General features: G+C 47.0%; 1 protein-coding gene across 1 annotated transcript in view; it reads right to left on the reverse strand.

The window, feature by feature from the left end:
• LOC121282821 (ethanolamine kinase 1-like) overlaps positions 1 to 12797 on the reverse strand; it is a 509597-nt gene that overhangs the window by 403267 nt on the left and 93533 nt on the right. The window contains exon 5 of the mRNA XM_041196636.1: positions 11476 to 11496. Within this exon, the coding sequence (XP_041052570.1) occupies positions 11476 to 11496 (21 nt within the window). The remainder of the gene's footprint in view (positions 1 to 11475; positions 11497 to 12797) is intronic.

The following is a 12797-nucleotide window of genomic DNA, read 5'->3' on the forward strand; positions in this document are numbered from 1 at the left end:
CTCCATCACTGTCCTTCCAGCCTCCCTACTTCAATCATTCATAAAGTACTAATCATTCAGGATGATGCAGCCTATGCCCTCAGCCACACTATGGTCTTCAGCCTCATCATCTCATATTAGCCCATTTATTTTTAATCTCTTTGTTAAAATATCAGACCAAGGAATTACAAACATGAATTTAAGACCGAGATAGATAGGTTCTTGATTGGTAAGGGGATCAAAGGTTACGGGGAGAAGGCAGAAGAATGGGATTGAGAAACTTATCAGCCATGATTGAATGGCGGAGCAGACTCAATGACCTAATTTCTGCTCTTATGTTTTATGGTCTTATGGTCTTATGAAGGAATTCCATCGGATTCTCCTATTCAGTAGCGGTAACTATGGTGTAACCCCCTGCTATACTGTGTAACCAGTTTTTCTTCCCATCTTCAAAGCTATGGCAGCTGAAATGCACTCACCCACCCCTCACACAACCATCACACCTACCTCCCCGCCACTCAACAGGGGTGTGATGGAATACCTCCCACTTGCCTGGATGAGTGCAGCTCCCACAACACTCAAGATGCTTGGCACCATCCAGGACAAAGCAGCCCACTTGATTGGCACCCCATCCACAAACATTCACTCCCTTCACCACTCATGCACAGTAGCTGTAGTGTGTACCATCTATAAGATGCACTTCAGGAATTCACCAAGGCTCATTAGACAGCACATTCCAAACCCATGACCACTCCCATCTAGAAGGACAAGGGCAGCAGATAGATGGCAACACCACCACCTGGAAGTTCCCCTCCAAGTTGCTCAGCATGCTGATTTGGAAATATATCACCGATCCTTCATTGTCGCTGGGTCAAAATCCTGGAACTCCCTTCCTAACAGCACTGTGGGTTTACCTATACCATATGGACTGCAGTGGTTCAAGGAGGCAGCTTACCACCCCCTTCTCAAGAGCAACTAGGGATGGGCAATAAATGCTGGCCCAGCCAGTGCAGCCCACATCCTGTGAATAAATTTTAGAAATACTGTATTGATATGCTAATATTGCATAGCATAATTCAACCCTTTACAAATTCATTGAAGCCTCGCTACAGATCAAACATGATCTAACTGAATGACTGAATAGGCTTGAGAGTATGAATGGCCCACTCCTGTTTCTAATGTTCCTAACTTTTCTTTTGCCAATTTTAACATACTACCACATTTAAATTTTACTTGTAGTCTAAATTTCTCATGTTCACAATTTTTACATTATTTTTAGGCGAACAATCAGTTTCAGTGTTTTTTTTTAACCTCACAGCTGAATGGAAAAATAATCAAGATCTCCTCAAAATTTTCATAGCGGTCACGAGGAACGCAACATACTGACTGTGTACAGGAGTAAGCATTTTGACAGAATTGCTTTAAACCTTGTTACCTTCAGTCAATTATTGTTCATTGTTCAGCTGGCAAACTTAAAATGCCAATATCAGTAATTCCCTACATAGTACAGAATGGTTATAATCCCTACAAGAACAGACAGAATAGATGTGACATTTGATTATGATCCATAGCTTTGGGTTGCATCAGTTTCAAATGCACGCTGCCCCCTCTATTTCTTGTATATTGCACTGCAGTTATTTATTAAATAAATTGAAAGAATTTCAGGCATATCTGTAACACACAATCCTCTTTAGCAATGACCTTTAAATAGACTTGTAAAATAATGATCTAATTATGTGGAATAATCTGTAAGTGAGCTAATAAATGAAAGCACTACTGTGACCACTGGTTTGCCTATATTTACCTCATTAATGCAGTACAATCAGAGGGGAAAAGAAACAGCAATGTGATATTATAGGAAAGATAATAGTAATATAGCTGTGCATCTGAGTACAACATCACTAGTTGCAACGTAGGAGATACACATTACAATAGGTTACGGGTAGTTATGTTGTCAAAATATACAATACAATTGAATGGCATGCAGTAAATTTGAAATTAAAGGAACGATTACTCCCCAGAAGTTCTCTGAAGAGAAAGGCCTTCTTCACATACTATGGGTCACTGAATCCTATCAGTAATCATCACATGAGTAGATGCATGCTTGCACTTTTAAATTTGAGCGTACGCAAATGCTCTCATGAGACCCCACTCAACCACACTCTGGTGAATGGATATAAATGCACACTCACCATTTTCAGTTAAACTCAACCAACATAGGCAGGTTCAGAATGGCTTGTTTAAATTGAAGTGTCAAACTATAAGTTTTTAAATTGGGATCTCTAGACTCAATAGGAACTTTTTAATCATTGGACTTCTTCAATATCTTTTTGAAATTAGTTAACTAACATGTTGGTCACAGTATTAACTCTCCTGATGATGGGCAGGAGAGGATCTATGAGGAGGGGGGGAGGGTGATTTAAAAAGAAAATCAAAAATTGTGATGGAAAATCTGCTAGCTAAAGAAGACAAGTGCCTTTATAATACTTTAACCAAGGCCCTCAAGGAAGCCTCTCCTTTGTCAATTGGCATCTCTCTCTACCCCCTGCTATGATCGCAGACCTTTCCCCTTAACCACTATGTCCTCTCCATGTACAATTGAGGCTGACCTCCTCCACCCAAGCAGCAATCTCCAGCCTTCCAACATACTTTGGTGACTTCATTTTACACCCTCTCCCCGACCCTTGTCCTCATACATCGATCTCCAGCTTTCTACCCTCTTGTCTTTGGTTTGTCTGCCCTGTCTGTCAATTTGGCTGGCTGCCAGGTAGGAAACTGAAGAAAAAAGTTGAAGTCCTGCTATTAAATTCAGCAGGACCTCCTCGTCCCTGTCCTTAACTAATTAGCAACAGGGGTCAGAGATTTCTCCGGAAACACACTAATATTCTCATGGGGTGCCTAACATAGCAGACTGTATTGTACACATACTGAAAAATTCTCTTGCCCAGAAAAGGGTATTAGGTGATAAAGAGCTCCATCTGGACTGGCCACTGTCCTTGGGCAATGACTGTTAACTTAATGGTTATCTAACTGCAATTATGCTGAACTCACGCTCCAAGCAATATTGCCCATCTCCTATTTTGGATAATGGCCAACCTAGCAAAATGTTCCATAGTGATAAAGAAATGTTTGGACTCTGACATTTTACAATTATATTCACCCAGCTACATGTTTGTACATTCTATCTTTGACTTGAAAGACCAATGCAATCAATTTTCTGAGCCAAAAGGAAGTTTGTAACCACCATGGGCTCGAAACAAAGGGTGAAACCTAAGGCACTGTCATAGATGTAACATGTAGGACACTTGTTACAACAGTAAGCAAGAATCAGTGAGAATCTATGCCAAGACCAAGAATGCTGAAGAAGTGATCTTCTATAATTGGGACTTCACATTGCACGTGGGCACTGGCTCACATATACCCTTTATCCTTGAATCTTTCAATTAAGAAGCTGTCGTCTTTTGAAATTGTATCACATTGTAAACAGTCCACAAGCTGCAACCCCAGGGCCTCTGTGACCACATGCTACCATTTATTGGTAAATGGAAGGCTGAAAATACTGCCACTCTTAAAAAGAATTAGATCTGAGCTTTATTTGGCTTTCTAGATATTTTTCAAACTGCTATGGATCCACAAATCTTTCAGTCAGCTCCATGCATAAAGGTCAAATCTCATCCGCATCACACATTGGGAGCCTATCTCATACCTACTAGAAAGTCATTTACTCTTATGTGCAGGCTTGGGATTCTCCTCTCTGTCAATCTATCGAAACTAATACAGAGATTGTCCAGGCTGGTAGAGAAATCAACTGATTATTGAATGAGGAGAAGCCGGCATGGTTTGCTCTGAGATGTGTCTAATTTATGCTTTCATATATGGGCAGTCAACCTTACAAAGATACATCGAATGCCACATTGTGTAGTATGAAGAAACTAAAAAATAATGGCAATATCCAAAGTGACATATTTGTTTCACTGGGGTTTGTGTGCATCCAGCTAAATATTCTTCACTCTTTCATTGGTGGAGTTAATGATACTTAGCTTTGATGATAAACTTCTGCCCATCAAGGTCAAAACTATTTGAAAAGGGAGTTTTCCATGCCCTTTGGCGTTGGAGTCATGGCGACGTGAGCAGACAATATAGCTGGGAGGCCAAAAATCGGTTTCACACTGTTGTGAAACCAGTTTGCGCTTGTCTGCTCCGCCTGTCAATGGCAGGCCATCTTTCCTGCTGCCAGACGTCAGAAACTTCATTTTAATACATCTGCATATCATTATAAGCTCTGCTCGCCAGAATCATCCCCCCACGCTGGATCATCGAGGCACCTCGGCATGTGTTTCACAACAGCATTTAAAAAGCGTGCACCTAGTAAGCTGCACTTTGAAGGGAACATGGAGGTGAGTGCTCACTAACACCATGCAGAGCTCGCGAGGCTCGCCGGTTTGACTTCAAGGCTGAGTCGCCGTGCATTCAGGCGAGGGTACAGGCAAGTCTGGCTGACAGTACAGTGTCAGGGCACTATGGTTGGTGCGAGTTGCGAGGGTGGGGGTGGGCGGGGGATGCAGGTGGCGGGGTGGTGGGGTCAAGGCAGCACGCTGTGAGGAGAGTGTGGGGGGCAAGGGCTGCACTGCAGCTGAAACAAGTTGGGAGGGCAAGGCAGTCCAGTCTGACAGTAGTGCACAAGCACATACAGGGGTGGGGAGGGGTTGTAGGGAAGCGGCCACCTTGTAGAAAGTGACCATTTCCCCGCAGATGAGACAGGTCAGGCCCGGTCACATTGACACGCTTGGAGTCGGGTCTCTAATTTATCTGACCACTCAAGCAACGCAGAGGCATGAAAGTGCCACCAAATGCTCCAGAGCTTTTCACCCCTCGGGCACAGACTGCAAATTAATGAGCATTTTATTGGACTGCAGAACAATTGGACGACTGGGCACGTTGTACAATCTCCTTGCTAAAGCTGATCACGGAGCAGTCACTGGTGGAGGCACTCACAGCCCCTTGCAATGTCATCATTCAGGTTTGGACCAGTCTCCCCCATGGTTCAAGCTAACAGTGCAGCCTTGCAGTGTGAGTTAGGAGAATGCCTGCGCCTGAGCTGAAAGCACAGCATGCAGTCCAATGGGCAAAGGTGGAGTGGGGCAGAGGTGGGTGAGATTTCAGGAAACCATGCAGCGCACTAAACTCTGGCTATTCAAGTGTTGGCCAGCAATCTCTGGGATGCCTTCAGGGGTTTTTAGATTTAACCAAGAGAGGATCTTAGTGCACCCATGCTAAGCCATGCATCTCTCTCTTTCATCCTGCAGGAGGAATACATCAGGAGCATTGAGCCTGATGGCCTATCTGTATGCCTCATGGTTTATAGGGAGGAGAGACAGGGGAGAGGAGAGCGACAGAGGTGCTAGCTGGACAGAGGGAGGAGCAGCACCCTCAAGGAGAAGGGGTGCCTGGGGCTCCCGTGCATGCCACTGAAGAGCCACAGTGAGCCATTGCTGGTCAGCGCCTAGATAGACCCAGAGGGCCTATAGATGGTGCTTGTCATTTCTACAGATGACCATGAACCAGTGTCGCTGAAGACTGCGCACATCCAAGGAATTGGTGAGTCACATCTGCCACCCACTGCAGGATTTGGCATCATTGGCACATGGAGGGCAGCCACTGCCAGTGGCCATGAAAGTGACCACAGCACTCAATTTATACGCCAGCAGCACCTTTCAGGGCTCCACAGGTGACCTCTGTGGGATATAACAAGCCTCCATGCACAAATGCATCCATGAAGTCACAGACACCATCTTCGTGAGGGCACACAACTTTGTGCATTTCGCCCGGGATGAGGAATGCCCGGAAGCAAGAGCACTGGGATTTGCCCAGATCACAGGTTTCCCACAGGTGCAGGGTGTTATCGATTGCGCTCAGATCTCCGTGGCAATAAGCAGTCAACTATGTCAACCGCAAGGGTTTCCACTCACTGAATGTTCAGCTGGTGTGCAACCAACACAAACACATCCTGCAGGTCTGCACACCGTTCCCAGGGAGTTTCCATGGTTGCTACATTCTCAGTAGGTCTCAGATCCCCGACGTCTTCCAGGGTCCACAGAAGCTGCAGGGTTGGCTCCTCGGGGACAAGGGCTCCCTGCAGAGGACATGGCCTCAGACTGCAGCAGAGCGAAGATGTAACGAGGCTCATGCTGCAACTCGTGGAGCAAACCACCGGAATGTTGAAAATTAGGCTCTGGTGCCTGGTCTGGTGGAGCTCTGCAATACAGTTCACAGAGCATGTCACACATCATTATCACCTGTTGTGCCTTTCACAACCAGGCACTGGCAATGGGGTGAGGAACTGGCTGAGGAGTAGATGGAGGAGCTGGATGTCTCCCCTGATGAGGAGGACCTCAATGGGGATGAGGTTGGTGAGGTTCTTGAAGGCGACGATGATGGCAATGAGGCCATCGCATTGGCCAGATGAGGCCCTCTTAGCTGCTAGATTCGTGGAGGATGATGATGACATGCAGTGAGGAGACACCATAGATCCTCGCATTGCATATGTGAACATTTGATCCTGATCCTGTGGCATCCTTAGTGAGCTGAACCCTTCAGGACCACACAGTCACCAGACACAGATGCTGATGAGATGGAGGGCGAGCCACACCTGAGATCACACAGAGAGGATGACGGAACTCTGTGCTGCTGGCCCAGGACATTCTGGTAGCAATGACAAGCACCATCAAGGTGCAGGCATGATTGATGTGTCCAGTGACTGTGAAGGCACAACATCAATGTGCTGGGAAGGTTGCACACAGCACAGGGAAGGGGCCCTGGGCTGAGATACCTACCTTTATCTTGTGCAGAAAGATTTCACATCTGAGTGACACAAACACTGCTCAACAGAACAAGGAGTCATAGGCAAGGAGACATTCTTGGGAGTTTATTTACAATAGTAAACATTATGTACAAGTGATTAACACCAGCGCCCAGACTATGCAACTACATCTTCTTAACTTTCCTAACCTTGCCATTACACCTTGGTGCCCCACCTCCCCACCCCCGACATCCACATCAGAGGTGGAGGCAGCCTGCTGACTGCGACGGTCTACCTGTGATAACCTTGATGGGCATCCTCTGGAGGGCTGACACCTGGAAGGCCCCGGCCTACTTTCAGGGTCCTGCTGTGTGGCAGTAGCACCCTCCTTGGCCTGTGGAGCTGGAGCTGCTGGGGTCACAGGAAAAGGGGATTTGGACGGGCCGGTCACTCCTGGACTCACCTGGGTGGATGGCCCCGGGGTGTGCACCTGCTGGTCCTCCTCCCTATGGGTGCCCGAGGGCCCCCGGCTGACTCCCTGAGGAGAAGGGGAAGCTGGAGAGAGATCAAACTGCCCCACACCCCTCTCGCATTGACATTGTTGGAGGCCAACCATGGTGTCAGTGATGGTGTTTGGCCCATGCAGCAGTGCAAGGCAGACATCCTGAACCAAGGTGTCCCTGGCAGCTGCCATCCTGCCAATCTTGACCTCGGTGCGTTGGCACGATGGCACAATCACCTCGGACTGAAGGTGGACTCCTCCATCCTGCCTTGCAATCCGAGGGGTGCAGTTGTCACCCTTTCCTGCTGTTCCCGTGATTGTCTTTGTAGCTCCAACAACTGATTGAATGATACTCAGCAGATCTCTTGCCTCCAGCAGCCTTCCGAGTACCTGCGACCAAGGATGTCCATGCCTCTGCCTGCTGTGGAACAGATTGTGTGCTGTGCTCATCAGACAGTGAACCCGAGCCTGCTGTACAATTAGGTCCCACCAAAGTGTGTGTCACTGCGCTGATGGAGGGTGTGGGTGAGCGCTATGATGGGTGTTCAAGTATGCTGTCCTCAGGGTCCCCATCTGAGGGGCTGTCAGTGTTGACGTGGGGGCTGAGCTTGCCTGAGGGCGACATGGCAATGTGCTTAGGAGAGAAAGTGGAGATTATTAGTGCATGGCCATCACAGAGGGGTGACATGGTGCATGATCCTCACTTGGATGCTTGGCGTCAACCTCGCTGTCGCGAGGAATGGTCCATGTCCTCTCCAGCCAGCTCTAACATGTGGCCTTCGAAGGGAGTGAGGACCTTTAAGTCTGGCACCCCAACCCCCCGGTCTGGGACTTCTCACTTTCATTATGACAGATGGAGAGAGCGTGAGCAAAATGCAGGCCAGGCTAAATGAGAAGGATGCCAGGTGTATGCTTGTGTGTGCTGAGTGGGGCTACGGACAGGATGAGGAGGATATATCCAGAGGAGATGAGGTTAGATAGAGAGTTTTTGTGAGACAGTGAGTGGTGATGTCCCTTGAGCTGGCAGTGAGTGAGATTTCAATGAAGGTGTGATTGCCTTGTGAGTGTGTGAGTTTAGAGTGATGAGATGGTTGCCTTATCCTGGCAGCATGGATAAGATCACTAATCCTCTTTCTGCACTGGATGGCTGACCACTTGTGGCACTGACCACCGCTGCCACCGTCTCCCAAGCTGGATAGGTGATGTTGCTGCCACTCCTGCACCAGAGCAGGGGTTAAGGACATCACAGTAGGTCTCCACGGCATCCAAAAGGCACTCCAGGGATGTGTAGCTGAATCGGGGGGGCTGCAGTTTTCCTGCCTTTTGGGACCATGTCTTCTGTGCAGCATTCCTGGGCTGGAAGCACTGAGAGGTGTGCATATGGCTGAACTTTAAATATGGCACCCGGTGTGATAAGCAGCGAGGTGACAGCATGACAGGCGAATGGGAGGCCGCCCGCCAGCGATACAGTGTGTTTCCTGAGAATTCATGATTAACGAGGTGGAATTGGGATGACACGGCGTGAAAACCCTACACTGCAGCCAGTGGATAAAATGTTCTTTTTCCCGCCAATTCTGCATTTAGTGCAAATCTGGGGTGATTCCATCCTAAGGCTCCATGCACAGTTCTACTGTTTCGCCTCCACGTTTTACAGACTCATGTCTCCGTGAGCACATTGTATCAGACTAGCAGTAGATCAGAATTTCCTAGATCTCACAGACACTGCTCAATTGAAATTCATTCAGTGTCAAAGAAAAAAAAACCTTTTGCACCATTTTAATGCAGAAGTAAAGTGGATAATTTAAAGCAGCAAGCTAACAAACAGAAAACCTTGGAGACACTCAGGCAGCACCTTGTGTTGAATGCCTCCAGAGTTTTCTTTTTCTAATATGTAAAATATTCGAGTGGAGCTGGTCTGGTCTGGTCTGGTCGTGGTGAGAACGCAGCTATTGTTTGGTGCCCGTGCTGTTTGAACAGTGTGTTATGCGCACACCAAACCCCAGAGGGAAACTTGGCTTACAAACCATACCCTTTTTTGGGTATTTTGAAAATGAGAAGAGGGTATACTGATCTCAGCAGCAAGTAGTCCAGTAACAATTTGGGTAGAATCTTTGGCTCCGCGAGGTGTAAAATGATGCATGCTGATGTCAGGCATGTGTCCTGATGTCACCATGCATCATTTAGATTTTCAGTTCAGTGGCACTGAACTGTCAAAGGCCTATTAAGGCTATTTAAAAAGTCAATAAAGCAATTAGCTGAGCTGCCCATCCAACCTTAAGGTTGGCGGGCAGGCAAAGAGCCCAGTCGACCTTCGCATTTTTCATGGAACCTCATCCATGGGCGGGATGAGGTTTCATGAACGCTTTTAATGTGTTTGAAAATGTTTTAATAAAATTAATGGACATGTGACAGTTTCACATTTTGTTTAAAATTTTTGCTTACCTTTATTCAATGAGTGAAAGTAAGTTTTATAAGTGAAAGAGGTGCCTCAGGGAGATTTCTGTGCTCTTTCGCGCACATGCTTCCAGGTGCGCGTCACGCTAGGCGGGCCTTAACTGGCCTGCCCGCGTAAAATGGCGTTGCCCAGCCAATCGGGGGTGCTGATCGGCTGCGTGCCCACTCGTGCCCACCCCCCCATCCCCTTTGGGATTTTAAAAATTAAAAGTAAAATTTTATTAACAAGAATAAAAGAAAACTTAAGTACAAAAGATTACAGTTGCACGATTAAATTTAGTCTTACAAAATATTTCCCAAAAAGATTCTACTTGGTCAGACCCACAAGTAAACACCTTCCAGGCAACATTCCCTTACTGATGTTAAACTATATAAATCCAGTAATATTACCAAAGGCAAACTGCTGTAGCTTTAATAAAGGCATACCACATGACATGTAGCTCTCTTCCACTCTGCTGTGGAAATCTAAACTTGAGAATAAAACTGCATTTTGCAGCCCAGGACTTTTCTGGCTTGACTGGAGGTTGATTCAAACCTGCATCTTCTCCTATCTTGTCTTTGCTTTCAGATAAATAAAATATACTAGTCCTACTTCCATTTTCCTGTGGAACTCCTGCAAGATGCAAACATGTTTCTTTGGACCTCTGACTCCCCTTTGATATTTAAACAAACTCTCAACTTATCTAAAAATGCAAATGTTAAATCTAACCTATTCATTCATACCTCAAACCCAACACCTCTATCCTTTTCATGTTTTAAAGCCCCAGACAACCTCCCTCCTATTAATCTCTGTCCAGTTTAATTAAATCATACACAAGCACACACAGCCACACATAGACTTCTTCACAGAATAACACAATATTCCCCAAAAATATTTTTTAAAAATAACTTCCATTTCTCACAATTGTTAGTGGAAATATAATTATTTAATCAATTTTCTGCCATTCATCTGTACTTAGAAAATATTAAACAACTTAAGACCTTAAGATCTGCAAACATTTTCTGCCTGCAAAACCCATGTTTTGGGTGCAGCAGAGTGACATCTGCATGGTCCAATGCTCATGTACAGATGGCTGTATTGCATTGGCAGGATACATTGTGCATAAATAATACAGATTTCCTTTGGCTTTGTTCTTGTTCATTTTTCCAAAAACATTTATTCAAACTGTAAATGTTGATTATGTCATTGAGGTATTGACCAGAAAGAGTTGGCTAAGACTGACAGTTCTGGAAATGAATCATAATTGACAGATATATAGTTATAAGCTATGGAATAGTTTATAACTATAGTCACCATGGAGAGATGGTGGTGTAACAGTTGTCACTGGACGAGTAATCGAGAGGACCAGGTTAATGCTCTGGAGACATAGGGCAGAATTTTCTGTTGTGGTGGGGGAGCTGAGAGCGGGTGCGGGCGCGGATCAGATCCGCACCCGTGATCGGGTCCACGTCGCCATTTTACGCGGATGGGCCAATTAAGGCCTGCACAGCGTATTTGCCGACTCCCGTGGATAGCAGGAGTGTACGGGCAGTGGCGGGCGTGCACAGACCACCGAGTCCAATGGCGACCCAGCAGTTTGTTTAAAAGAAGGCCTGGCAGCCTCCTGTAGGCTGGTGATAATGTCCCGTTCGAGGATGCACCACAGGGGTTTGGCTGAGCAGGCCAGGTTGGAGGGAAGGGGTGAGGAGCAGGCCAGGCTGCAGAGTCTGCCACAGGAGCAGGGCAGGCTGCAGGGTAGGCCAATGGGGGGCCAATGTGCCCCTCGCTTTTCAGATGAATGCTTTGCTGCCCTCCTCGAGGAGGTGGCAGCATTGCAGGAGGTGCTGGTCCCCCAGGATGGAAGGAGGAGGCCCTCCCACATGACCAAACGTGCCTGGGAGGAGGTGGTGAAGGTAGTGAGCTCCCGTGATGTGGTGCAGCGCACCTGGATCCAGTGCCGCAAGGCTTCAACAATTTGTTGCGCTCTGGCAGGGTGAGTACCATGTTGGCATTGGGCATTTAACCCAGCAGGTAACCTTAGCCTTTGAGGCTGCCCCCTCCAAAGTCTTATTTTCATGACTGAATTGAATCATGTAGGGCATTTTTCCTTCACTGGGTGGGCAAAGCAGAAAGTGCCCATTCCTAGATCAGCCTGAGTGGTCCATGAGGAGATGAGTTCTCCCCTGCACCATGTGATGCTCTTAGTCACACATGACTAGTCTGGGGGAAACCTGCAGGAGATGCAGCTAGGCACATACTCAGAACTCCAACACATGTCCTTTTCACAGTGATGAGATGGTGGAAGGGGAGCCTCAAGGTGTCGTGGCAAAGAACAATCTGCTGCCCTCGACACTGCATGTAGTTGCACATCCTTACTATGGGAGCAAATACCGTGTGGTTCCTAAAGTGATGTATGCAGCATGTGTCCAAGGGGCTGTTGGGGGAGGGGGTTGGGAGCAGGTGTATTATCTTTGTGTGAGTGATCAGCAGTAGCGGGGAGAGGAGGCACTGGAGGCCTGATATGGGCCACTGTGGTTGGGGTGTGGTGTGCACGTGCAGAGTCCATGTGCAATTTGCCGTAATGAATGGTGTTCTCTCTTTCTCAGGAGAAGAATGCTCATTATGACTCGGAGCATGCGATGACTGGAGGTGGCCAGGCTTACCTCCTCATGTTAAGCATATTCGAGCAGGAGGCCCTTGAGCTGGAGAGGCACCATGCACTCAGGTCAACTGGTGTCGGTGAGGCTGGGGTGGCATGGCCAGGTATTTGAGGCCGATAGTGAGAACTGCAATGCCCTTCCAACATCCATAGCACTGATGATTGTAAAATTTGTTATTGTTGCAACATTGCTCGGTCATAGGATGATAGAGTCAGAGGTGTGGAGCACAGCAAAAGACCCTTAAGCCCATTGAGGATGCGCAGGTCAAACACGTACCTAACTATTCTAATCCCATTTTCCAGCACTAGGCCCATAGCCTTATAAGCCATGGCATTGCAAATGCACATCCGAATACTTATTACATGTTATGAAGGTTTCTGCGTCTATCGCCCTTTCAGACAGTGCATTCCACATTCCCCACAC

This window comes from Carcharodon carcharias, chromosome 10 (genome assembly GCF_017639515.1).
Source record: "Carcharodon carcharias isolate sCarCar2 chromosome 10, sCarCar2.pri, whole genome shotgun sequence".
In the NCBI taxonomy this organism is placed as follows: Eukaryota; Metazoa; Chordata; class Chondrichthyes; order Lamniformes; family Lamnidae; genus Carcharodon; species Carcharodon carcharias.